The sequence below is a fragment of the Lissotriton helveticus genome, chromosome 2_2 (genome assembly GCF_964261635.1).
Source record: "Lissotriton helveticus chromosome 2_2, aLisHel1.1, whole genome shotgun sequence".
In the NCBI taxonomy this organism is placed as follows: domain Eukaryota; kingdom Metazoa; phylum Chordata; class Amphibia; order Caudata; family Salamandridae; genus Lissotriton; species Lissotriton helveticus.
Window position 1 is genome coordinate 195,164,584 of NC_136060.1, and position 26,670 is coordinate 195,191,253.

Genomic DNA, 26,670 nt, shown 5'->3' on the forward strand with positions numbered 1-26,670 from the left:
ACGCAACTGCTCGTTCAAAGATGAATTTTTCTTCCACGCCAGTAAACTACAGGACAATTTGATAGACAGAGGGTACCCCAAAAAGATGCTGAAAAGAGCAATCAAAAGAGCATGGTGGACCCCTCGAGAGGCACTCTAAACAAAAGGAATCTGTAGACCGAATAGTCTGTGTTTCCACATACTGTCCTTCGTCAAATTGGCTAAAAAAACAAATAAAGAACAGCTGGCACTTAGTGCAAGATTTGGACACAAAACTGAAGGAAATCCCTCTCTTTGCCTTCAAAAGAGACAAAAGTATCGCAAATCAAGTGGTACGGGCAGCTCTACCAAAAGAGCGGAATACAACATTACGAGACTATGTGAACTTGCCTCCACTCAAAGGCCATCACAAGTGCGGCACTTGCCTCTGCTGCAATTCTACTGTAGAAGGGGATGTATTCACCCACAAAGGTATCTTTTGGAAGCACGAAAGCTTCACTAATTGCAAATCCAAGAATGTGATTTATGCAATTTGGTGCCCCTGCCGGCAAATCTACATCGGAAAAACAAGTCAGGAAGCAAGACATCGAATATCCCAGCACAAATCGAGGATTAGAAAAAATGTGCAATCAGCTCCTCTCGTAAACCACTGGCACGCACACACACACTCAGAACAAGAACTACAATGGACCATTATTTCAAAGGTCGATCAGGATGCGAGGGGAGGAGATCTAGAAGCGAAATTGTCCAAACGAGAAGCGATGTTAATCATAAAATTCAACTCGGCCTTAGACGGATTGAATGAACTCTCAGAAATTTTCCATCTTTAAGAAATCTGCAGTCAACGTGCTAAACAGTTTGCCTCCGACGGACTCACCAGAGAATTAAACAAACCACCACAGATCCAGCCTGCAGGGACGATCCTGTCCATAGCATAGCAGTTGAAAAACAACCCGACTTACAAAAATGCCAAACTACAAATCCCAGAATTCCTCCACACCCAAATACCACGAGATCAACAGCGAAGGTCAGAACGTCATTCAATGCGGAAGTCCTGGGAGAAAGCGGATCGATGAACCGGCCGAGCCAGAATATAAGGTAAATCTAACTCCACAAAGGCGCAACGTGTACTACAAAGAGCAAGCTAGATTAGCGAAATCCGACAGGATTAGCAGCCACCAACATGCAGAGTCAACCCCTCCCCGCCAACATCGAGCCAGGCCACCGCGTTCAACAAAAAAGAAAAAACGGTTTCAAAGTTACCGCTTGACACCAATGCACGCTATTATTGTTTATTCCAGATTACTCGCAGCCGTCCCACGCCCTGAATAACCAGGAAGAGAGCATCTTCTAGTAAAGGAAGGTAAGACTCTCTGGCACACCTATCAAGTTGAACCGTGTAAGTTCCACAGATATATAAACAGACACCAGCAAACAGTGAATTGCACATCTTTGCATTCCAGACGCGCAGATCCCCCCGAGCGAACAAGCCAAGCATCCAAACAACACATTATTTCGAGGTTGGACACCAGAACATCCAAGTAAGAACAAAATCCATCCCAGAACCAAACCTGTACACACACTTTAGCCACATCTGTCCAGAGTTACTCATTCCATCCTGTGCTATTTCTTTCACAGCATGTTTGGTGTCAATTCACGACAAAGGAAGTGACCATTTTAGGTAAGAGCGCACCGCCCCTGTTCTGTTGAATCTAAGGACACCAGTCCACTTAGACAACACTAAGTCAAGTTCACCCATTATGTCTTACAGAACCGAAATAGAGGTCCTGAGGAGAGTTCCCCCCCCAAGGAACTCGAAACTCGTCGACCACATCGTATTAGGCCAATCTGCATATAAAAAATGAGAATAGATTGTACAAATAGTATACAGTTCAGATGGCCAGTTCAAAGTAGTCCATGATCTATTTGTAAATATATTTAAATGCTACTAACCATTGATATACTTAAATCTGAATTTTTCATTGTATCACCAATTTAACTTTTTTCCTTCCACCCCCTTATTCCCACCACATTGTCTGCACAAAGTATGCTTGAGTATGACTGAATGTTATGAATCCACACCCAATGTTGCACCCTAAATGTATGTAAATAACACAAAGAGGATTGTTTTCCTTTCTTTCTCCTGTGTATTCAATTTTGAATGTTTAAATAACTAAAAATTGCAGCTTAAATAATTGAAAACAAGCTTGCATCAAAAATAAATAGATTAAATCAAGAAATAATTAATCCGAAGAACGTGTTTTATTTCTGTTCTTCTGAGTATCACAAACAACTAATACGTCTCAGTACTGGCAAATACAGTTGTTTTTGTCAATTCAAATCATGACACTGTTGTCTGCAAGGTAACTGCACTTGTGACTGTCTTGTTCAGTAGTAACATTTTGCAATAATTTCGGTTTAGTGGGGTCCCTAATGCTTTGGGCCCCAGTGCCACTGCACCTGATGCACCATTTAAATCAAGTCCCTTTTAACTGCAAGGTAATTCCAGTTGTGACTGCCTGTTTAGTAGTAAAATTTAGCAGTATAAGGTGTTTAGTGGGGTGCCTAGAGCTTTTGGTCCTGGTGCTACTGCATCTGCTACACCATTCAAATCATGATCCTTTTGCCTGCTAGATAAATGCACTTGTGACTGTCTTGTTTAGTAGTAACATTTAGCAATACTCTGGGTTTAGTGGGGTTCCTAGAGCTTTGGACCCCAGTGCCACTACACCTGATGCATCATTTAATTCAAGCTCCTTTCAACCTCAAGGTAACCGCAATTTTGTTATGTTATGTTAGGTAATTTTGTAGAGCGCACAGCTTCCCCAGCAAAGGGGCGTCCCGGCGCTGGAGGCAAAAAACAGAGGCAGCAGGACTATTACACGGGGAACAGAAGAGTTTTAATGGCCTTGCGGAAGGGAAGTAGGGCATCCAGGCTGCGGTCTGTGCGGGAAGAGAGTTCCACAGCTTGGCGGCTAGATAGCAAAAGGACCTTCCCCCGGCTCTAGCACGTTTCACACGGGGGACCACAGCCAACAGCTGCTCCGCAGAGCATAATAGGCGGTTGGGGACATATGGAGTCAGCAGGTTAGATAGAATCTTTGGGGACGAAAATTGTAACTGCCTGTGTAGTTGTACAATACATTAATATTAGGTGTTTAGAGGAGTCCTGACAACTTTTGGGCCTGGTGCCACTGCACCTGTAGGACAGTTCAAATTATGACCCTGTTGTCTGCAAGGTAACCACACTTGTGATTGCCTGTTTAATAGTAAAACGTAGCAATTTTAGGTGTTTAGTGGGGTACCTAGAGTTTTTGGTTCTAGTGTCACTGCGCCTGCTGCGCCACTCAAATTAAGTCCCTTACCTGCAGGGTAACTGCAATTGTGACTGCCTGTTTAGTAGTCAAATATAGCATAGTTCTTGTATATCAACTTTATTTTTAACGTGCAGCGTGTATAACAACATTTAGAATTTGATCATAATGACCAAATTGATGATGTTGAAAAAAATCAATCTGATAATGCCAACTAAGTACAAAGAAAGGTACTGAGGCATGAATTGCAAATGCAACAAACGTCCTATGGCTAAAGCATCTACTGTACACAACTAGGTAATAAAGAGCAAGCATTCAATCCTTCTGTTAGAAGCTGTTTGACTTTTCCATGGGAAGAGATCTATCTTGACAATGAATGGGGTTTAAACAGTGTGAAAAGTTTTAGTAGAAGTATCGAGCAGCCAGGGGAAGTTAACAAAAAAAGTTTCACAACAAAGCGAATGAACACAGTAATTCATCGATACAAACTGATAAGATCCCCCTTTTAATATATTAAACACGAGATGTCATAACCACAGCACTAGAGCTGTGAAGCCGAAACCTAAAAATTAACTTCAGCCGTACACAGTGATATAAGGCAAGCAATGTGTGTGGACAGCAGATGTCTAAGCAAGAAAGGACTGACATGCGTTTTCCAGGGCCAGAGAAGGTGGGAAAGGTGAACTGTACACATATTCTTGGTTTTGACGAGAGGGGCACGAGTCAGGAGGTCACACGACAGAAGTTAAGACCTGCACATGAATAGTTTTCTCTTCATGTTATGTTAAAAATATGTTAAAAATAATTTGTAGAGCGCACTTACACCGATTGGTTTCATGGCGCTATAGGAGAAGGCAGGATTCACTACTCGACGGGACACTTAGTTATAGGCTTGCTTATAGAGCCAGGTTTTAAGGGCTCTTCTGAATTTCATGAGGTCCGGGCAGGTTTGGATTTCCAAGGGGAAGGAATTCCATAGTCTAGGGGCGAGTGTGGCAAATCTGCAACCTCCTGTGCGTTTCCGTCGGAAAGAGGGGTATGTCGAGAAGTGAGAGGTGGGCTGAGCGTAGGTTGCGGGTGGGGTTGTGTCTGACCATCAGATTGTTTATGAATTTAGGACTTTTGCAGTATAATGATTTGAAGATCAGACATCCCGTTTTAAAGGAGCAGCTTTGAGACACGGGGAGCCAGTAAAGCTGTTTGAGTAACGGCGTGGCCGATTGCCTTCTTGGTTGACTTGGGATCAGTCTGGCTGCGTGGTTCTGAACCATCTGCAGTCGTCGTAGCAAGTAGAGAGGCATGCCAAGGTAAAGGGAGTTGGCGTAGTCGAGGTGGGACACGACTGTGGCTATCACCACCTGTGTGAGGGCCTCTGTAGTGAGGAGGTGACGGACCTTTCTATTCTTCCTGAGTTGGAAAAAGCACTTGGAAACTACAAGGCCCACTTGTGTTTTCAGAGATAGGTCGGTGTTTAGTGTGACTCCAAGTCTCGTTGCCGACGATGAGGGAGAGGGGGGGGGGGGCCCAACTCATGAAGCCAAAAGTGTGGGCCCCAGTACTGGTGGCTGTCTCCTGTAAGTACCAGCTCAGTCTTACCCGGGTTCAACTTGGTCCATCCAAAGTTGTATGAACCTCATGGTAGACTGGAAGTTTGCAATGGATTCCTCAGTGTTGTTTATCGTGAAGAGCAGTTGTAGGTCGTCTGCATAGTTGAAGACCCGTCACCTTCCTGTCTCTAAGGGACTAAATTAGGGGAAGGATGTAGAGGTTGAACAAGTGGGGGGACAGGGAGGAGCCCTTTGGGATGCCGCAGGTGATGCTTTGTTTAGGGGCGACCAGATTGTTCAGACGAATGGCCTGAGATCTGTTCTCCAGGAAGGAGCTTAGCCAGCTGGCCGCAGTGCCCCGGATGCCGGCCTGGTGGATACGGTCGATCAAGATGGTATGATCGACCGTGTCGAATGCGGCCGAAAGATCCAGGAGCACTAAGGCCTGTGGTGAGCAGTTGTCTGCGGAGTCGCGGAGGGCGTCCAGTACAGCAAGTACCACGGCCTCCGTCGAGTGAGCAGGCCGGAAACCTGCCTGGTGGGGCTTAAGGTAGCTGGACTCCTCCAAGAAGTCAGATAGACATCTGGCTACGTAAGACTCCATTACCTTTGCTAGAAAAGGGAGTAAGGAAATGGGGCGATAATTCGACATGCAGGTGGGGTCAGCCCCTGGTTTTTTCAGGAGGGGCACTACTGTCGCCTCTTTGAACGCTGAGGGGACTTTGCCAGAAGATAAGGAGTTATTTAGGAGGGTAAGGGCAGGATGTGGGAGAGCAGAGAGGCAGTGTTTTAGTATGTGCGGGGGACAGCTGTCCGATGGAGCACCTGATTTGATTTTAACAAGGAGTTCTTGAAATGTCTCTGAGTTAATGAAGGGGAAATTGTTGATTGTGCAATGATTTTTGGGGGGAGCGGAAGAGTTTGTGTTGGGAAGTTTAGGGATACTGGCTTTGATGGACGCAATTTTTTCGATGAAATAATCGTTAAGTGAATCAGAGAGTTTGGGTTGGAGTGATCCTTACCCGGATACTGTCTAAGTTGGTCAATTCATTCATGATAGTGAATATTTCTTTCGATTTATTATTTGAGTCGAGGATTCGTGAGGAGAAGTGGGCAGCTTTGGCAGATATAATAGCCTTCATGTACTCGTTTCGGGCTGTGGTGAATCTGAGCTTCGTGTCTGAGGAGTAACTCCGACGCCATTGTCGTTCAAGTTGGCGTAAGGCCAATTTCTGAGATTTGAGCTCAGCGGAAAACCATCTCTGTGCGTTCTCACGTCGCGCCAGTTTAACTTTCTTAAGCTGGGCATGGGTGTCGCTTGCTGCGCGCAGCCAGTTTGAGAAGTTGGTTTCATGTACGTTGATGTCAGGGTGAGGGGACGGTATTGTGCTGGTCATTGTCTGAAGAAATTCCGATTTGTCTAGTGTGTTCCACTTCCTTGCCAGTCCACCCGCTGCTGTTGTGTCTTTCTTGGGGGTAGAGTGAGCAAGTGTGAAGTTGAGAAGGTAATGGCCGGACCATAAGCATGGGAGCTTGACAGGGGTAGTGACCAACGATGAGTTGGTCCAGACTTGATCTAGAGTGTGGCCTTTGTAGTGAGTGGGCAGGGAGACCTGTTGCGTGAAGTTTAGATTGGTGAGCAGGTCCGTGAGTTCGCTAGAGTGAGGGCCTCACGGGGTTCATTGAACCAGTAGTTAAAGTCACCTACGATGAGGACCATGGCGTGGTCAATGACCAAGTAAGCAATCTGTTCGCTTAGAGTGAGGAGAAAAGAGGGCATGTAATTTGGAGGTCTGTATATGAGCACGCAGACAGTGGTGTCGCCAAGGGATTCTAGTTTTATAACTAGATTCTCGGAGTCCGGGAGGTTGAGGCAGGTCAGGGCGTTAACTTTGAGGTTAGAACGTATAATAGCTACGACCCCCCCTCCAGGTTTACCGGGAGGGCGATCCGTATGTAGGATGTAATATTCTGCAGGAAGGACTGCCAGGATGTCGGGGCAGAATCTGGTGTCAGCCAGGTTTCGGTCAGTAGTAGGATGTCAGGCCTGTCAGTGACCAGGAGAAGAAAGATGTGTAGTTGGTGTTTAATGAGAGAACGGGTGTTGAGGTAAGAAATGGTTATGGGTGGGGGCCTGGGCTGAGTCGGCCTAGGAGAGTCTACCGTGGGGGGTTGGGTAGGTCCTTGATCTCTGGGAAGAGTGAACGGTCTGCTTGGATTCTCAACTTATTGGCCCGACTACAGATGTCCTAGGTAGGGCGACACTGATCTGAATTAAGTTTTATGAGGTCGTCAGACGAGTAGGTAATCCGAAGGGCAGCGTGACTAGCCCCTGGTCCCGGCTGGGCGCAGACGGGCTTGCCTTTAGCGCGCCGCCATTGTGCCCGCTGCGCGCGTCCGCTGCGCGCGTCCGCTGCGCCTCCGGATGATGGGCTGCATAAGTATACAGGCCCGCCCCGAGACTCCGCCCTTACCCAACGTGATTGGCTGCAAGGGGGGTAGTGAAGGGGATCAGCTGGGGGTGAGAGAGCAGCCGTTCTGTGCGACGCGAGGTGATTTTAAAAGTAAGGCAAATTCGTATATCAATTCACACATACGTTTTAAAATAAATTTTAGCAGTTTTAACAGTTAACAACAAGCGTGCCTGACTCGTATTCACTCGGCAGCGAATGGTGCCAGGAGGGCACTTCCCAAATGCAGTTGCTTAAGAGCTCCTGGCCCCGCCCCGAGACTCTGCCCTTACCCAACGTGATTGGCTGCAAGGGGGGAAGGGAAGGGACTCAACTGGGGGTGAGAGAGCAGCCGTTCTGTGCGACGCGAGGTGATTTTAAAAGTAAGGCAAATTTGTATATCAATTCACACATACGTTTTAAAATACATTTTACCAGTTATAACAGTTAACAACAAGCATGCCTGACACGTATTCAATCGGCAGCGAATGGTGCCCTCATGGGCACGGTTTCATTTGCGAATGGTGTCTTCATGGGCACGGTTTCATTTATCTTGCATACTGGGAATTTGGTTAGGTGCAGAACAGTTAAGGCTGACTGCATTTTATTAGCGAGATGTGAGTAGAGGCTGTAATGCGTTACCAGGGTGTGTTATGTTAGCACAATCATGTTTTAATGAAGCAGCGTTTGCTCCTTTATGGAAGTTTGTTGGAATTGGCACCACGTGAGATGAGTAGACCGGTGTACTTCAGATAGTGGAGGTCAGAAGTCCTGAGTGTGGATTGAGACTTCGCGTCAGACTGGGCAAATGAGAGTCCAACATCAAATAAGCATGCTAGCTGATTGTGAGCAAGAAAACTGCTTCAAAGAGAAACTCGAAACAAGCCTAACACACTTTTTCATTGTGAAAGGTTTATCGCCATCTGTGATGTGTTAAGCATGTTTTAGATTTATTTTCATTACTAGTTGAGCTCGTCCCATTACTAGTGCTCTTTTGCACACAAACTGGGTTCCAGTGACAAAGGGTTTATAGACTTTGGATGGCAGAACATTGCAGGGTGGCCAATAGCACCTTTAAGGTCACTGTATATAAAGCAGAGAGGTGGAAGGTAAAGGTGGGCTCTGGGGTCCATTTTCTCCTATTAGGCCTCTGAAATAAAAATATTGGGGAACAGTCTGCATCATGTTAGGTTGATTTTGCCCCACAACTATCAGCATATTAGAGGCAAAAAATGAGAAGGGGGATGCAGAAGGGAAGGCGGCAGTGGTGGAAATAATGAGTGTTAATAAAATTGGAGCATTAACCGCCGTGAGTGGTGACAGGAGATGAGAGAGGCATAGGCAAGATGGGCTGTGAGTGGTAGAGGAAGTGAAATGATGGGTTGTTTTTTGAGTGACAGAGGGGAGCAGTCACATGCGAAGGGAGCGTAAACAGGAGAAGAAAGTAGCGACAAGAGATAGAAGAAGGGATGGTAGAGAGCAATATTTATGAGAGAAGTGGACGTTGAAGGGAGAGGTAGGCAGTCGGGGAGCCTGGGTAGCGACAGGAGAAATTGCAAGTGATGGCAGAGCGAGCATTCACGGTAGAGGTGAACACTGACTGGAGAGGTGAGCAGTGGCAGACAATGGACAGTGATGGCAGATCTGGATAGAGATGTAGGCAGTGACAGTAGAGGCATATCAGGATGGCATTGAAGGCTGTGACAGGATAAGGAGCTTGATGTCACACAAGATAATGGACAATGAAGAATCCAAAGTGAGAGTGAAATAAGTGGGAAGGTGCTGCCCTGTACGGCTATACCCCTTATGGTAACACCATCTGCGTTCCTCAAAATCTAATTCCCCCTGCAGGCCAGTGTTCAAGGGGGTGTAGGGGGATGTTGGTTGTAAATGGTAATAGTTGATGTGCAAGTATGAGGTAGGGTTTCCTTCTTGTTTTAATGTTAGAGAAGATGGGTTAAAGACTTTGATAGAAAGATTCTGGTAGGGCTGTCTTGAGACTTAGGGCCCAGTTTATATTTTGACCCGTCTGCTGATATATAAATCCCATAGGATATAATAGAATTTACATTTCGGTGGATGGGATATCCATCACCGTTGTGACTGAGTAACCCGTACCCCAAAATATAAATCAGGGCCATAGTTTATTTGCTTAAAGTATGACTGCTTTAAAGTAAATAAGGCAAACTCTACGTAATTTGCACAAAGGTTAACATTGGACCGCTTTTCAACTGTTCCATAATCTTATCTGTAATTTGACTTTCCTTGCATTTTTTAGATAATCTATTAGAGTTGCAAATAAATTTAAAACATTTGGCTCACTGTAGTGCAATGAATGTGAATATTTGTGTTGAAGGAGTATATCGGTGCTTCCTACTGTTTTATTCAAGATTTGAATTTTGTATTCTTTATTTTCTCATCTGACATTTAGGAATTTAGGGTATCTTGCTTTTCTAAGTTACACCCATGATAAAAAATGGTCGGATTTAAGGTGAAAATCCATTCATCTTGGTTCACATAAATTTAAGGACTTCTCTGACCATTATTTTCCCGACCTAGAAAAGAAATCTGACATTTTGGCAGATTTTCCAAAGTGCAGTTTCAGCAGGAAAACCATGGAGGCGTTTAGGGAGGGATTAGGTGGGGTTGCATACCTAATATTAACAAACGCTGGACTTGGTGTGCAAATTGAGAGTGGGCAGTCAGACAAAAGTAAAAGTGAAAGAAACATGGTTAGAAACCAGCAATGTGGCCTTACCGCCAGAATTCCACTAGTATTGAAGGAAGTGAGGCTCATCTAGACAAACCAATGCCAACAGAATTTATTGGAAGAGGTCCAAGGAAAGTTATGCAGCAAAAATATATGAACCTAATAAAAGTGTGGGAAAAGAGCACATTTAACCCCTTCCATGCTGATGACGAGCTCAGCTCGTCATCAGCTTTACCTACCCTGTGCGGATGACAAGGTGAACTCGTCTCTCAACATGGTGATTATGAAAATCCAGCACACAGCGGGAAAACCGCTAGCGTGCAAGTGGTTAATTCTGTATTGGAAAACGGGCAGGTAGGAATTTGGAAGTACTTTGCTACTGCCACTCAGACCCTTTGAGTGGTTTAATGTATAGTTGGGGTGGTCCGTCTTAGTATAGTTAATAACTCAGAAATAACTCTCCAAGCCAGAAATGTTTTTGTGCATATCAGTGCCTCTGAGGAATACAACTTAATACCATAGGGATCAGTGGAAGTTTATGAACTTAAATTATACTTACATGGCAGGGTTTAACAAATCAACAATTTACCTCCAGACCTACAATACAAGTTGGATAGCTTAATTAAGTTAATCCATATTATTTCCCCCCCAGTCTTGCTATCTAAAAATAGGTGCAACATATAGGTTTTAGGTAAAAATATTTTAATGTGTCAAACTTAAACTTAAAGCATATTTATGTAATACAGTAGGGATTGTGCACAGTTAATGTATGCGATTAACTGGGACTTGACTGCCCCAAACCTATTGCCCTTTCTGATTGAAAATTGACATATAAGTGACTAACTTTTCACAACCAATCCAGCCTTCAGTGTTGGTTTTGATGTGTCTTAGTGTACCCAGGAGTTCTAACCATTCGAGGTCACTGTTCTAACATGTGACTGAATTTGATGCAGCCCTACTAGCATTTCAGAGGCAAATCTGTCATGTAAAGGAACTTTACCCAGCCCTGCAGGTCGTTTTACAATGTGAATGACTATTCTTTAAACCCGCCAGCCTTAAGGGGGTAATGTTGACACGCGATTGACTACTCTAAGTCTGCCTTTCTTCCTGAGATGTTCCTAAATGTGACTTTAGTGTTGTTATGGTTCCTCAGATTACGCGTGGCAGCTTCAGCTTTTTTCCATTATGAGTAAGGACCCCCAGTGCCTGCGCCTGGAAAGTCAATAAATTAATTCATTACTACAATTATACAGAAAGAACAACTTTGAGAAGTGCATGTCCAGGTTTACATGCATGGACTAATTTGATTTCTTATTAGCACATGACAGACAGACAGATTATCCTCCTCCCCCTGCCCCCATCCTGCCCCCCCTCCCTTCTCCCCCAGTACTGACCTCTACCTGATTGCCAAGACAAATTGGAGACATGCTGAAAGCTTCCCTAAAAATGCATTCCGCCAATTGCTTACCCTTGGCTTAGTGTTATGTAACTCACATTTGCTTGCTTTCTGTTTGCTGGCTTTATCTTGTTTAGGCTATCCAGCATGTCTTTGTCCCTCCCATGGAGCATAGTCTGTTTAACACTTGTCAAACTGGCTCCACTAGTGCTTGCTTTCTGGGAACTCTTTTTTATCTTTTTCGTGAGCCACTCCATAAGAGTGCATGTGTTTTCATTTGTCTCCCTTGTATGTTAGTTTACAGTAGTAAACATGCTGTATTTCTTGAAAAGGTGTCCAGCCACCTTACTTTCTACTCTAATGATTCTACTTATCTTTGCAACTACAAGCTCATCAGTCTTGCCTCCGAGCTTGTTTATTTTAGTCAGTGTTCTTTACTATTATCACAACTTGGACAATCCTGTTAATAATTTGAATGTCAATGCCTTTAGGCTCTGAATTGTAGGAGTGCTGGAGTTCAGAAGTGAATGAGCAATAAAGAGGCTTTTAAATTTTGTTTTTAACTTGTCACATTTTCTGAGCATTCAAAGACAGAGGACATATGTTAAGCTCTGTCTTCCCATGGTGGTTGATGTTTATTTTCCTTTCTCTGACTGCAAAGTATGAGGATTTATGTGACATTACTGGGTGTGTGGATGGAAATGCTGTGTAGGATTTTGTTTTTTCTAGCACACATTAAAATTTACTCCACTCTAGCCGTTCAACTCTATGCCAGTCTAATCCACAGCCCTCTATGCAATCCTCTCTATGGCACTCCATGCCACTTCACTCCACTCCCATCCTACTCGTCTATACAACACTCCACTCTACAACATGACAGTTAAAGCCGCTTCACTTTTCTCCACTGTATCCACTCCACTAAACAACAGTACTCCACTCTGACACACTAATCCACTCTTCTCTACTCCACTTGACACTCTTCTCTCTTAGTCCACTCTCGCAATCTAGTGCATTGTATGACACTCCACTCCGCGACACACCACTCTACATCATTTTACTCCAGTCTGCACAGCTCCAATCTACTTTGTGCCACTCCACTCTATGCCACCCCACTGTACGCCACCCCACTCTGCAACACTCTGTCACTCCACTAATTGACCACTCCACTGTACGACACTCCACAGCACTTTGCCCCACTCCACTCTACAGCACTATGGAACACTCCAAAACACTCCATTCTAGTCCACTCCACTCTTCAGCACTCTGGCATTCTGCTCCAGTCTATGCTACTCCCACAACACTCCACTCTACGACACTCTACGACACTCTACTCCTCTCTACCCTACTCCACTCCACTCCACACCTCAAAAATGTATTCCAACCACTCTGTTCCACATTACGCCACTCCACTGTATGACCCTCTACTCTGTGACACCCCACTCGGTGACACTCACTCTGACACTACTTAATTATTTGCCACTCCACTCTACTCTGACACACTACTCCATGACACTCTACTCCACCCCATGCTACTCCATTCTACAACACTCCATCCACTGTACGCCACGCTACTCCACACCACTCTATGACCCTCTACTCTATAACCACTACTCTGTGACACTCTTCTCTTCTCTTCTCTTCTCTTCTCTCCTCTCCCTCTCCTCTCCTCTCCTCTCCTCTCCTCTCCTCTCCTCTCCTCTCCTCTCCTCTCCTCTCCTCTCCTCTCTCTCCTCTCCTCCCTCTCCTCTCCTCTCTCTCTTCTCTTCTCTTCTCTTCTCTTCTCTTCTCTTCTTCTCTTCTCTTCTCTTCTCTTCTCTTCTCTCTTTTCTCTTCTCTTCTCTTCTCTTCTCTTCCTCTTCTCTTCTCTTCTCTTCTCTTCTCTTCTCTTCTCTTCTCTTCTCTTCTCTTCTCTTCTCTTCTCCATACTGGTGTATAACATGCCTAAAACACATTGGCAAAACCAATAGCTCTCGCATAAGTGAGATCTAAATCTGCAGATAAGGGGTATTTTTGTGAAAACAAGCGTGTTCCAAAGGTAGTGGAAAACACAGGAAATGTGGCAGAGGCACACAGTCAGGAAACCATGGGTATTCACTTGGGGTGCTTGAAATTCAGATTTTTAGGTTTTACTTCCTTAAAAACATTTTGTACAAAATAACACTGAATTAACCCTAATTACAAGAAATGCAAATGCTTCATTTTGCACTATATTTGAGCCCAAATGCAACCTTGTCTTCGTTTTTAGGTCTCGCCTGTCGATGCGCATGCGCATCGAGCAAGCGAGACTATAGGGGCTCATCGACTCTTTATCTAACTTGCAAGGAATCGTGGCGATTCCTTGCAGTGCCCGTGACTTTTAAGCTCAATGCGCATGTGCATTGAGCTTAAAAGCGCGTGCACAGCCGCCCGCATTCCTCCGACACCTTTGAAGTGAAGCTTAGCTTCACTTCAAAGGCCCGGCTTCTTCACACCCACATGCCGCTCTGCCCCGCTCCGCCCCCTCCCCTGAGTCATCCTGCCTGCCCCTTCCCGCCGTGTCGCATTTCTCCTCCCCCCTCCCCTCTCTTCCCTCCGTCTTGTTTCTTTTGGCGATGTTCTTGTGTTCAAAAGCGGTCTTCACAAGCCTTTAGCATAAGTACACGGTCTGAATTCCATCGCCGGATCTGAAACGTTGACAGTGTCAGGGGTTAGCTAACACCACTCTCCGTCCGTCTACTAATGGTTATGTAAAACTACAATTTCATTTAATGTATCGCCTCACACAGCAGTCCAGTCCTGCTGTTTCTATACGCTGTAAATCATATGTTACTGTTAACCAGCTTAATAGTAATCGACTCAGGAGAATGGCAGCCAGCCTCGTCAGGATTCGAACTCAGGACTTGCAGATGCACCACATGCTTCAGAACGGGCATTCCCCTCACTGAACATCCCAGAGAGGTTTCGGACCAGTAATCCGTTTGCAACCAACACTCCCACACCGAGTGGTCTTAGTCAAACGTTGTGTAGAATGTCAGCCATGCTTTCTTGTGTAGGTCGGACAGAGGCAGTGAACTGAACCCAGCCCGCCTATCATGAGCATAAGTTGTTGGTACTCTGGTCGGTGCAGTGTTCCTCCTGCGCCCCCCTTCCTAGCTCAGGGTGACGGGGTTAAAGAGCTTCGAGTCGGGCTGAATGCAAGGACTGAACAGGATATTGCGCAGCCTGCTGTTCAGGACGTTTCCTCGGATTCCGCCTTTTGTTTGATTCAGCTGGGCTGAGATTTTCCAGAAGTGTCCCCGACCTTAAGATATCTCTGGGTTGCTGACCCTCCCATTCAAAACATCATTAGCGCTCTGTCGATGCTTAGAGTTCAGTCAGCTGGATTTATTTGCAGTTAGTATTTTATTTATTGAATAACATGTTATTCTCTATTTCTTATGCGGCCTTTGATTCAGGGTTGTAAAATCCTATGCAGGTATAAACGTATTTTCATAATGGCGTTGGGGCTTGTCAGTGAGTGGCACTTGGGTAAAGCGCTGGAAACTGAACAGTACGTAGGTTAAACAAACCTGCTTTTGTAACGCTGCTCCATAGGTATGGGAAGACGTTAAGTACATGTACTTCCGTTCACTGTGATGGGGGTGCTCCAGTGAACGTGCCTCGCATCTAATCGCGTGTTTGTGTCTATCCCACGCAAGGTCTGCCCCATCCATATTTCCATAAACTTGCGGTGTGTCGTCATTTTTCTGGCGTATTGGTACATGGTCGCAGCGTGCGGTTGTGGTCTGCCTCATAGTACTTTGGTGGTGACAGTCACCAAAAGCATGCAACCCTGTCCCTGGTAGCCGCTCCTCCGCACCTAGAAATGACACTTGCGTGAACCTAGAGTGGCTTAGTTTTGGGGAGCGTGACCTGAGCATATGCCAAGCATGCTTGCTGGACCTGAAGGAATCCTCGTAAACATGAAACCTTTCCTTCACCGAATTCAGTCAGTAATAGTACTGTGTACATATGTATATAATCTACTTCACTTGTTGCGTCCGATTGTTAGTGACTTTAGATACACGTTATGAGTTGTACCCGTGTGCTGCTAATAAGTTGAACACTGAGACTCTTTCCCACAAGCCTATCCTCAAACTCCCATGATCACTCAACAGCAACACTCCACATCACACCTCGCTTGTTTGAACAAATAAAAATATCCTCAAGCCAGTGTATTTCTTATTTATGCGCCCTCCTTTTTACTTGTTTTGAATCTCCCAAAGGGACAACAATTGAGTGTTATTGTTCTCCTTGTTTTGAATCTCCAAAGGGAACATTTATTGAGTGTTATAGGGGCGTTCCTTTCTAACCTCTGCTACTGCCCTGTGGCTTTTGAAGGAAATGGTGTCTTAACAGTTAAACGAGGCAGACAAGTAGTGAGGCTGTTATTGTATGTACATAACGTGATGTATAGGCTCCGGATGGCAAAACCTAACTTGACCTGAAAATACACCCTGACTTTTGGAAGTTAAATATGTCTGCCGATCAGTTTTATTCCAGGATGCTTGAAACGTAATGCTCCTAATATTTCTAAACTGATGCGTGGGAAGCAGCGTTTGGATCACTTATGTACTTTGCACAGATTACGCTGTCGTATGTGTGCCTTGCCTGCACTTTTAGAGTATTAAAGGGCTAACTAGCTGGCATGTGAGATGCACGTGCAGATCATAGCAGGGGGTCATAGATACTGTAGACAATTTGTAGACAGCCAAGACCCAGGTAGTCCAGTGTTTGGGGATCCAGATTACGACTCAGATCAGTGGCTAAATATGCAGTGAAACCCAAGATAATCGTTAGAAAATGACCATGAAGGCCGATGGGATTAGCAGTGATGGGATAATGGCTTTTCACTTGGAGTTGTTACTGGCCGCAGAGATGCTTAGATAATGAATAAGTCATGTGCCTGTTAGTTTCACCAGGTTCCTTGATGGCTCTCTGTATGTAACCCATTCCTGCAGCTGGATGCTTGTTTATTTACTTCATGGGTGCCCTCGGAATTCTCACTGGCATTGCTATTATAGTCTTCAAAACGAGTTTCACAGGCTCTGCCTGGTTCATAATCTCTTGATTTTTGGCTTGGATATGGGTCCTATATCGTACTCTGAATATGTAATACCAGTGGGTGTGTGTTTGCTTCTAAGTGTCTAAGTAGAAGTCTTCCTGTCCCGTCTCATGCTTTCTAGTTTATCTGTCAATTCAATGTCCCAAAGTTGGTGTGTATGTAAACCAGCACCTCTTTCTTGCTCCCATACCTTTGATACATTTACCTGCAGAGCAGGAGGTTGAGACATGGTGAGATGAAGGTAGAGCGCCGGCGCTGATGCCACAAGCCCCTCTTTTTCTTAAGCGCTTCTGCCTTGTTTTATTTGTAATTCTTTAGCATTGGCTACAGGAAACAAAAATGCTAAACATTTACAAAAAAAACCCATAAACAATTCTAAAAGCACTAACTCTAATGGTGTGAGACCTATTGCATTTCCAATGCTTGTTGAGACGAGTACCCATTTTTTGAATATAAATAGTGCAATAAAACAAACCACCAAAAAGCAGCAGCTCATGTTCTGTTCCTGTATCATTGTTTGAGGCATGGAAGCCTATTAGTTGATGATAGACTACTGATTCTGCTTGCAATAATGAACTGCAATGCATGCCGATTGGCCATGCTCACCATGTCTCTCTTCACGATTTCTGGTCCTCTTCATGCACCATTGTTAAGCGACTTTTGCATCCTACTTAATGTTACGATAATGTTTTCTCACTTGAACATAGGACACTGCCTTAACCTTGCCTGACGACTTCCTTTTACTTGTTCACTTGCACTGTGTGGATTAACATTAGTCATGGTTATATCTCAACTGGCTTTTATTGACAAATCATCTATTCAAGGAAGCCTACAGAGTGTAGGGGCCTGATTTAGAGTATGGAGGACGGGTACTCCATCACAAAGAAAATGGATAACACCGTAATGCACTTGTAATAAGGCGGATTGGATATCAGTCACGCTTGTGAATGAGTGCCCATCCTCCAGACTCTCACTCAGCCAATAGTCTTTCAAACTTTCAGCTAGATTCATCAAGCTTAATTGCGCTCGCAAAGGGCCAGATTCTGAGAATCTGGCCCTTTGCGAGTGCAATTTTTGCATTTGGGATTCATCATCCCAAATGCAAAATTCGCTAATAAAGAAATCGCACATTTGCGAGGAATTGCATTTAAGGAATCTCTATTTGAGATTCCTTAAATGCAATTCATGAACCATTTTGAAATTGCGAATTCGCAATTTAGGACAGCTATTTACCACAAAGTCAAACCTCGTGGTAAATAGCGAAAACTTAGAAAAATGCATTTTAATGCATTTTTCTAAGTTGCATGTTACACACACACATGTCCTTTGGACATGTGTGTGCACAACATCAGTGTAAATTCACATTTCAGGGGTGCTACAGGGTGTCCTTTGGACACCCCTGCACCCTTGAAATCGCATCCTTATTTGCAATTAGCAAATTGCTAATCGCAAATAAGGAATAACTCCCCATTCATTCCTATGGGCCTTTAGCCTTTAGGCCCATAGGAATGAATGGGGAGTTATTCCTTATTTGCGATTAGCAATTTGCTAATCGCAAATAAGGAATGTGTAGGAATCGCAATGTATTTAGCAATTCCAACATGAATCCCGTTTTGCAAGTCCTTAATAGCGATTCCTTATGAATCGCTATTAAAGACTCGCAAAACGGCCCTTTCATGAATCCGGCCGTATATCTTGAAAAGTGACTTCATGTTACAGAAATCGGTTTGCATATTTTGATTTTATTTTCAGAGATTGTGAATAGAAACTGTACCTATCAGTCTGCTTGTAATGCGAAGAATATCCTTCGGCTCATTTTTTGATTATGCTGACTTAATGTTTTTCTTTTATAGAAATGAACGAGTCTATATCTGACGGCAATGACACAGTGGGGCATATTGTGAATTGCATTATGAAAAATGAAGGTAAGTTTAAAAAATTTAAAAAAGTCCCCAAAAATTCTCGCCGTTTTTGTTGTAACCGAAGTTGGTCGACTTTAAATAAAATATTTCACAAATGTGTTTACAATTTTAGAATGCAAATGGAAATTGAGTTGTGTAAAAGTGTACACCCACCACACTATAATTATTAGCAGCATTATTTCCAGCCATAATTACCTTGCCATAATAATTGGCGGAAGTAAGCCGTGCTGCTTTACTTTCTGGTGTATGTACCGTGGACTTTGTCTTTTACGATAAAATCACCATTGGATTATGCTAATCGTCAGCAGGACACAGTGCTCTTTTGTGCCTTTTCCACATTTGAATAAGGGGATGTAAATGTATGTATACTTGTAAAGCGCACTATCCCCTTTCAGGCATCCTGGCGCTGTATAACGCTGTGGAACCCTTCCTGGCTTTCCCTGTGAGATGCCCCCTACTGGGCACCCCCAAGGTGAAGCCAGGCATCCTAGCGCTTTCAGGGCCGTTGTGGAGATTAAGCAAGCTATTGCCCAGAGTTGCAGAGTGGGACCCATGATTAGAGTAGGCACCGAGGCGAGAATTATCGAGTCCGTGGACATTGAGCCCAAGACCCTGCCGCGTCGGGAATTGAACCCTGGTCCCGGGCCAGACCTCTGCCTCAGGGTCTGCCGCTCTAATCGGTGAGCCACACTTCTCCACTGGGATGGGCTCTAACAAGCTGCAAAGATGTGCTGCATATTTAAACTTCCCTCACCTAATTGTTAATCGGAAACTATCCAAAAGCCCATCCCAGGGAGGGAATGGGGTTCGTTCGTATGAGCACCACATCTGGTATTAGGGCAAGAGAAACTCGCAAATTGTCTAACAAAAATTATATTGCCGACTTGAGACCTCATGTTAACCTTTTTCTGAAGTTTCTGTGTTTGCAAATTAACATCTCATTGAGATGCTAGTGATAACCAAGGTAATTTCATCTGTTTTCAAATATTGCCTTGTCTCTTTCTTAATCGAGTTCAAATCACACGAGAACCCAGACTCTTTTTTAAGCCTACCTTTTGGATGCACTTCAAAGACCTCATCATGCATGAATTTCATTGGCATAACCAATCCGAATGGTTCTGTTCTTCATTATCAATAAAAATGACTAAAGTCCAGATTTGCGATTTCATGGTTGGACCACGGTATCACCAGTGTGGCGTAGGTAATGTCTTTACCGCACCTGCTTGAAAAAAGTTGCAGCTTTTAGTATTTGGGTTTAATGTGGCAACATTCCTTTCGAATACAGTAGGCCCTACCTGTATTGCATGACCGTCTGCAGGTGACGTACGGTGTAGCAGCTGGTGTAACCTACCCCCATGTCCTGCTCTCATGTCTCTATTTCACCCCATGCCCTGCCCCCTATTATTGTTCTCTTTTGTAACTTCAGCCAGACGACTACGCCCATGGGTCCTATATCCTCCCCTCCATGGGTTTGCCCCCTCCTCCAGACCTTCGTTCCTTTGAGTCGTAGCCCACTCAGGCTTAATACGGTTGCTGGCAATGTTACACTCCGGCATTGAGCTGGAATTTCGAAATAAAAAGTTAGAAAAATAAAATGTTGAAAAGATATTGATGTGCCTTGGGGTTAGGGAAGGTGGAAGGGATGGAGGTAGTAGGGTAAGGGAGTAAGGGTTTATCCATTCTGGGAGACCTCTGTTTAGTAATCGGATTAATGTTAGAAATGAGATTAGGGTAATGGTAAAATATAGGAAGGTGCTAAGGTTAAAATTAAGGATAGAGTGATTAGTTTAGAGATAGACATAGTGTTATGGTTAAGGTTGTTGATCTGCATAGTTAAATTACGAGGTTAGGGATAGGAGGTAAGTTATATAAGAGGAAGGGAGAAGTAATGAATTGGGACTATGGTTGGGAGAAGTGGGCAGACCAGACTAGACACCATTTTGTGTGTGAAAATGGCCGCTCTGTTGAAACAGGTGAACATTACAATAACCTGGCAACAGCCTTACAAAAATAAAAACTCCCCATACATCCGATATCTGACACCTGACCCCGCCACCACCCCTACGATCCCCTCAACATGCCCCACCCTGTCATTAAGAGATTACCAACATTACAATGTATTGCAGTTAAATTATACAATTCTATTAAACCAAGATCCTATGCCTGCCTTTCTGAAACTGTAAATAACCAAACGGCTAGAACTGAACCTTAAACTACCTGCCTACCCTTTCCCTACCCATGTTGCCAACTTTCAACGCTAACCAAACTTCAGTGTCCCCCTGGCAAACTTTGCAAACCCCCGCCAAGCACCTGTTCCAAGCGACAACACTATTTACCCCTTGCACATTTGTCCCAATCTAAGCCAACCAGAACACTTGCCTCAGATAATACCACTTCGACTCCAGTTAAAAATAGGGTCGGGAAGGAGGGAAAAAAATCCTAACGCTACGCCTCAGCTCCCAACCACCAGGTCACAAAACCTCAAATGGTGGCTGGGAGCCCAATGCACCCTACCCTTTTAGCCCTTAGGCTACAATTGGGCTACAGCTGTGCAGCCCAAATATACAAAATGGCAGGACCTAGACCTGCTCCGACACCCTATCTGCCGGGGGTGGGGGCAGGCCTCCCTCCAGTCTGCTGCCCCCCCAAGCTCCCATTAGGAGACCTAACAGCAAGAGTTAGAGCCTGTAAAAAAAAAACTAATTGCCAAACGCATAGATTACATGTAAATTCAAAATATGTTACTTTTATTTTTAACGTTTTGTTTTGTCTTATAACTGAGACACTTAAAACAAAATTCATATTTTTGGCTTTTTCTACGAAAGACCATGCAAGTCGTTTGCAGGCTTTCACATTAAGAATACCAGCAGAAATAGTGTCAGACAACCATTCCCATATTAGGGAGGCAATCCCACGCAATCTCAACGTCATACCCAGCAAATAGAGCTTTTTCTATGGTGACACCGCCTTTGAAATAAACATTGCCTGCAGCAAGCACAAATGCATGCAGCCTCCGATACCCTGCAAAATACCTATACACCCGTTTTTACAAGAAGAGAAACTGCCTCAAATTGCAAATGCAGACCCCTAAATTTTTAGCTGTCTAATTCACCAATGTAAACCACTTTTATTTTGATGCCCGGCCCTATTTTCTGCCCCAGTCAAGCCTGGTTGCCAACCTATTGGTTAGTGCAGGGTGGGTGAATTTGAACTGGCTTGCAGATCGGCAGAAAGTGCTTGTGGTGTAGCGCCTACCTGTCACTTGAATGATTCCAGGTTGCTTCAGATGTAAGGCTGACCCTCCTTGATTTGGTAGGTGCTCAGCTCATAGGACTGGATCAAGCATGAGACCCAATCTGGATTATGCGGGAGAGAGGTGCTCTATATGGAGCCGGGAAGTAGGCAGGCATGAGATCCAAGTGCTGGACCTTAAATGGGTATGAGTCACATCAAGGAGATGCTGTTAGCAGTCGTATATGAATTAGATGGAGTATGCAACATTGTATAAGTGGGGCCCTTAATGAATGTGCCAGGCTCAAAGGTGAACCAACGCTACTGAGCAAGATCTAAAGCATAAAGGTTCAAAAAAGTTCTGCGACACAAAAAGCGAGAATGCAAGAATACCAGCTATTGACACTAGTAGAATCACTGAGGAGCATAACATCTTGCGGTATAAGATCCAGGAAACAACATAAATGAAATGAAAGTACAGCAGGAGTCATCTAGGTTGGCAGATTGTGGGTACTAAGAGTGCATTGCTCTGTCCAGATCACATCGCACTGTGCTTGCAGGCCAGACTGAGTCATTTGCAGGCAGTCACTACATCATGTTAACCAATTATCTTTATTTAGTTCCTTTCAATGATAGTTTCGACCAAATGTGATTATCATTTGGTATAATATTTCTTTTCCATTTTGCAGCAAATACAGATGCTTTCAATGAAATGGTAGCAGATAACTCTGTCTTTGGTGACAACAGTATCTGTCCTGAAAGGTAAGAATGATACATTAATTGGGTTGTTTGTGATTTTATTGGAACAGTTACTTATGACTGCTAGTTATTTTTCCATGACCAGGCCTACGTTTTCTCATTTTCAATCCGATGTATCGATTTTTCTTTATAATGCACCAATAATAGAACCAACAAGCAAATGTTTTACATTTCCTGTCAACTATGTTGTACGACTTTGTGCATAGAAATTACTGATTCTGAGTCAGTGCATTTGTGAGTGTGCATTTATGAATGTGGAAATTATGCCAGAATGGTGGGATTTCTACATTCGTCATTTTGGTTGTCACAGAAGGTGTCCTTAGATGGCTTTGTCTGAGAGTTTGTAGGTAGAACATGTGAACCATGGTTAAGGGCTGCTTGCAGTTACGTGTTCATCTGGTTTTCCATTTTCAGGACTCCACGCCACTTAGCTCATTGAAGAGCATGCAGAACAGAACGTCTGTTCTTGTTGCAATTCATATGAGATACAATGTTATAATGAGCACTCAAGTCAATAATACTTGAAAGTAACCGGGAGCAGCTATTTACAGGTTGAGTATACTGAAGGAAGCCTTAGAGACCTATTCCATCTACATTGAAGTGATTTTTTCAGCTATCTTCACTACAGCTGTTTTTTAAGGTTGCTTAAGTATAAGCATACTTTATTAGAAGGGTAGACTGACTATTTTCTGTGCATGACCCGAAGTTGTCAAGCACTTTAGTAAACTCTTCTTTACTAACTATCCTTCAGAAAGACCTTCTGATATTGCTTGTTTGCCTCATTTATTATTCATGTTCTTCTTTGTTTCTATTCCCATGTTACATTTTAGCTATTTTGGAAGGGAACTGAGTTTAAAGTGTCTGCACTAGGAATAGAAAAAAAAAATCCAAATGAAACCCCACTTTTTACTCTGTTTCCCATTTAAGAGCATGTTTTGTCCCAGGACAGTCCTCCAGCTTCTTTAGTGTTTGCTCTGGGACCCTCAGCCTCTTACTCTCATCCGGCTTCCCCTCTTACTCTAGTTCAAGATCCCTCCACACAGGTTTAATTCCTAGGACGACTCTTACTATGCACAGCGTTCCATTGTTCCCTAGCTAAGTTCTTGTTATAGAAGCTACAATACACACATACCTATACGTATATAACCACTCACTACAGGAGCTAGTCTCTTTTTTTGAGCATATAAAGTAGTAATACTCAAAATGCAATTCACATTCCTCCTATGTTTTCTGTTTCGTGGGGGGATCTCGTTCTCCACACATAGCTATACAGATTAGTAGTAAATGTGGGAGGAAGAATGGGGAGTGATACAAAATGGGTAATACTTGCTCCTGAATGGGTAGGACTCAGGGAATTTGGAGGAGGGGTTTAAATCGGACATGCTAATTCAAAACACACACACGTAGGGCAAAATACACATTTATAACTACTATCCTAGTACTACTGACAAACCAGGCTTAAATTCACTTCAGTCATGTGTCAGAGTAGGTCAAGCATCACAGATGGCAAACACTGCTATTGCAACACACTTCTATAGAAATGAGTGGTGGCAAGCAGGAACACTAACATAGGGAAACGTATGAAATAACTAAAATAAATTTTTTTATTAAACTTTATTTAAATAATCTTTAACTTTAGTACATTTTGTAAAGTAACATTTTTTTGTCAAAACCTATTATAATAAAATGTACTAAAAATATTACATTATTTTTTAACAATTTTATTTACAAATAAATAATACATAACTTGCATCCAACATCACATTCAACACATATCATACTGCAAGGGCAAATGCCTTTGACATTTGAGTTTAATGTCCAGCTATTTTGAATAAAAATGAAAAACTGTGAGTTAATATTTATTTTAAACATTTTTAGTCCTGGTGTGTTGTCCCTTGTTACTACGGTAGTCCAAGGTGAATAGGAGTTATTAAAGTGAGTTCAATATTTGTTAGTTAAAGAGCAAATAACCTTTTTTTTATATGAAATTAATTTTATTAAAAATGCCTCATTACTTTCTGTGAGTAGATCACCACCCCGGTGGCCCAGATCCCCACAAACAGCTGGAACAATTCTAATTGTAATTTCTGGTCATAAATTCGGTTGTGGGAGTCTCCGTTCCCTCATTTGTGGAGGAGTCTCGCAGGTCTAAATCTTGGCATGGATTTCTGCATGGAAATGGTGGTCTCTCTGCAAGTCGAATACAGATAGCTGTAAGGGTAGATCTCCATGTTCTGAGATTTACCCTTTCAAACTTACTTTTGTGATTCAGCCCATAGGAGCCTGCTGTGTGCAACTAGAGAACATTGTTGGAATCCAAGGAACCCACCCACAGCCAGTTGCTTATCTAATGTATTTGGTTTGTCTGGCATGACTTTCCACAAATGACTGTGCTGCAATAAATGTTATGCCTATCTGTCTTTCTAAATTGTTCGATCATTTTGGCCATCACTGAATTAATTCCTAGATGTCTGTAGTGGCCAGCCTCCCCTCTCCCTCTGAGAATGTCCAGAGGACACCGCCTGCTCTTTATTTAACCTAAGATAACTATGTAAAGAAATCCATTTGTTTTTCTTCTGTACAGTGTCTATTGTCATTGTCACACATCTCCTTACTCTTACTTTCAGCTAAATATAGCCCTAGCATATGGGGATAGTGCCATCTTGTGGGCGATACTGATAATGACTTCAGTTGTAAGTAACTGACATAAGTACAACTTGCACCACCGGGATGCGCTGCTTATCACTAATAACATCTGAAATCTATGGAGGTGCAAGTTGTACTTATTTCAATTACGAATAGAAGGCGAATTTAAGTTTTTTTTGTTTATTCAGTGAATGTTTAAGTTTTGTTTTCAACAGAAGTTAAAACCTTGCTACCTTCCTCGCGTATAACTCCATTTCAACCTTTGTTGAATTGCCAAATAATTTGGTGCATATTTTGCAAATTTCACAAAAAATATATCTAGCTAAAATGAATTAAAATAATACTGCAAGAGAATGTCCCACATAATTTGCATTTTTTGTCACATAAGTTAGATAACCTTGCTGCATTATGGGGTCATCCATGCTACATAATCCTAGTTTTCCCGGTACATAACTGAAAGCCAGTTATTAAAGAGTGTGAACTTAACAAAGTTAAGCTTTATCACTATATTCCCATTAAACTTGTTTGTGCTTCTGCAATCCTTCTGCTGTATTCGTTCTTCATTTCTGTAGCAATAAAGTCACACTCCAGTTTTCATAAGCCTTCTGCCCTCCATCTGCATGGAAAACTCTAGTATCCCAACCATGCTGGTCAAGGAGCATCTAGCTGCCTAACTTTTTCTCAAATAATGAATGACTCCCACCTTCGCTTTATATAAGGCTATTGTCTTTTAACATGGATTGTTTTCATAAGTTTTAGTTGTCAGTTTTACTGAATTCTTAGATAGGCACTACGTCCTTTAAGGGTGACATCCAGAGATCTTGTTTTCCGCAGGTGACTAAGATTCTGATATTTCATAATACCTGGACATCCATTCTAACACTCCCAAGAAGGGAGGGGGGAAACATTTTATTCTGGTCATATTCATGATTATCTTGCAAAGGAGTATTGACCTATAGAAATGCACCTAGTGTGGCATGGTCCTGAATTCCATTCCAATTGGTGTTGACAAAAAATAAACATTAGGCTGATGAGTGTAATCGTACCATTAATATATCACAATAGACTTAAAAATGATTGGAATAAAACATTTTGTACCTTCTGTGTAGCAATTTGTTTGCAAGAATAAACAATACCGTTGCAGGAGATTGAAAAGTAGGCTTAATATTTAGTGTGCATTATGACACGTGATTGTGGTTGGTAAAGGCAGTTTATTTATTAATTACATTATATATGGCGAGTAGTTTGTAAGGTAGATGATTGATATCACTTTAGTCGCGCATTCAAATGTGTCTAATTCACAAAACATGCACAAAAAAGAAGTACGGTTATTAATTCCAATAGTATGCCTACTTTTTTTTTACCAACGTTTGTAACTCTTTGGACCCTCGATTTAATTCGATCAGTACCCATAAACAGCAACCCAAGTTATAGTTTTCCAGCGGTAATTACATGGGCAACTAATTATTCAAAGCCAAATGTGCCAGCCGTACCCCTCCGCCTAAGTAGATGATGTTCATTTAAACTTCTACTCTTTTATTTTCTGCTCGGAGAAAATTTTTCCTTTTGGAAACAACCCTATCGGACACCTATGTGGATTTTCCCTGGTTATTTCTACTGTGTTCTCTGTAAG

General features: G+C 43.1%; 1 protein-coding gene across 2 annotated transcripts in view; it reads left to right on the forward strand.

Moving 5' to 3' along the window:
• The window catches only part of RELL1 (RELT like 1), a 161,266-nt gene that overhangs the window by 78,316 nt on the left and 56,280 nt on the right, over positions 1–26,670 (forward strand). For both annotated transcript variants that reach the window (XM_078678354.1, XM_078678355.1), the window contains exons 3-4: positions 18,333–18,404; positions 22,322–22,394. In XM_078678354.1, coding sequence (XP_078534480.1) covers positions 18,333–18,404; positions 22,322–22,394 — 145 coding nt within the window. The remainder of the gene's footprint in view (positions 1–18,332; positions 18,405–22,321; positions 22,395–26,670) is intronic.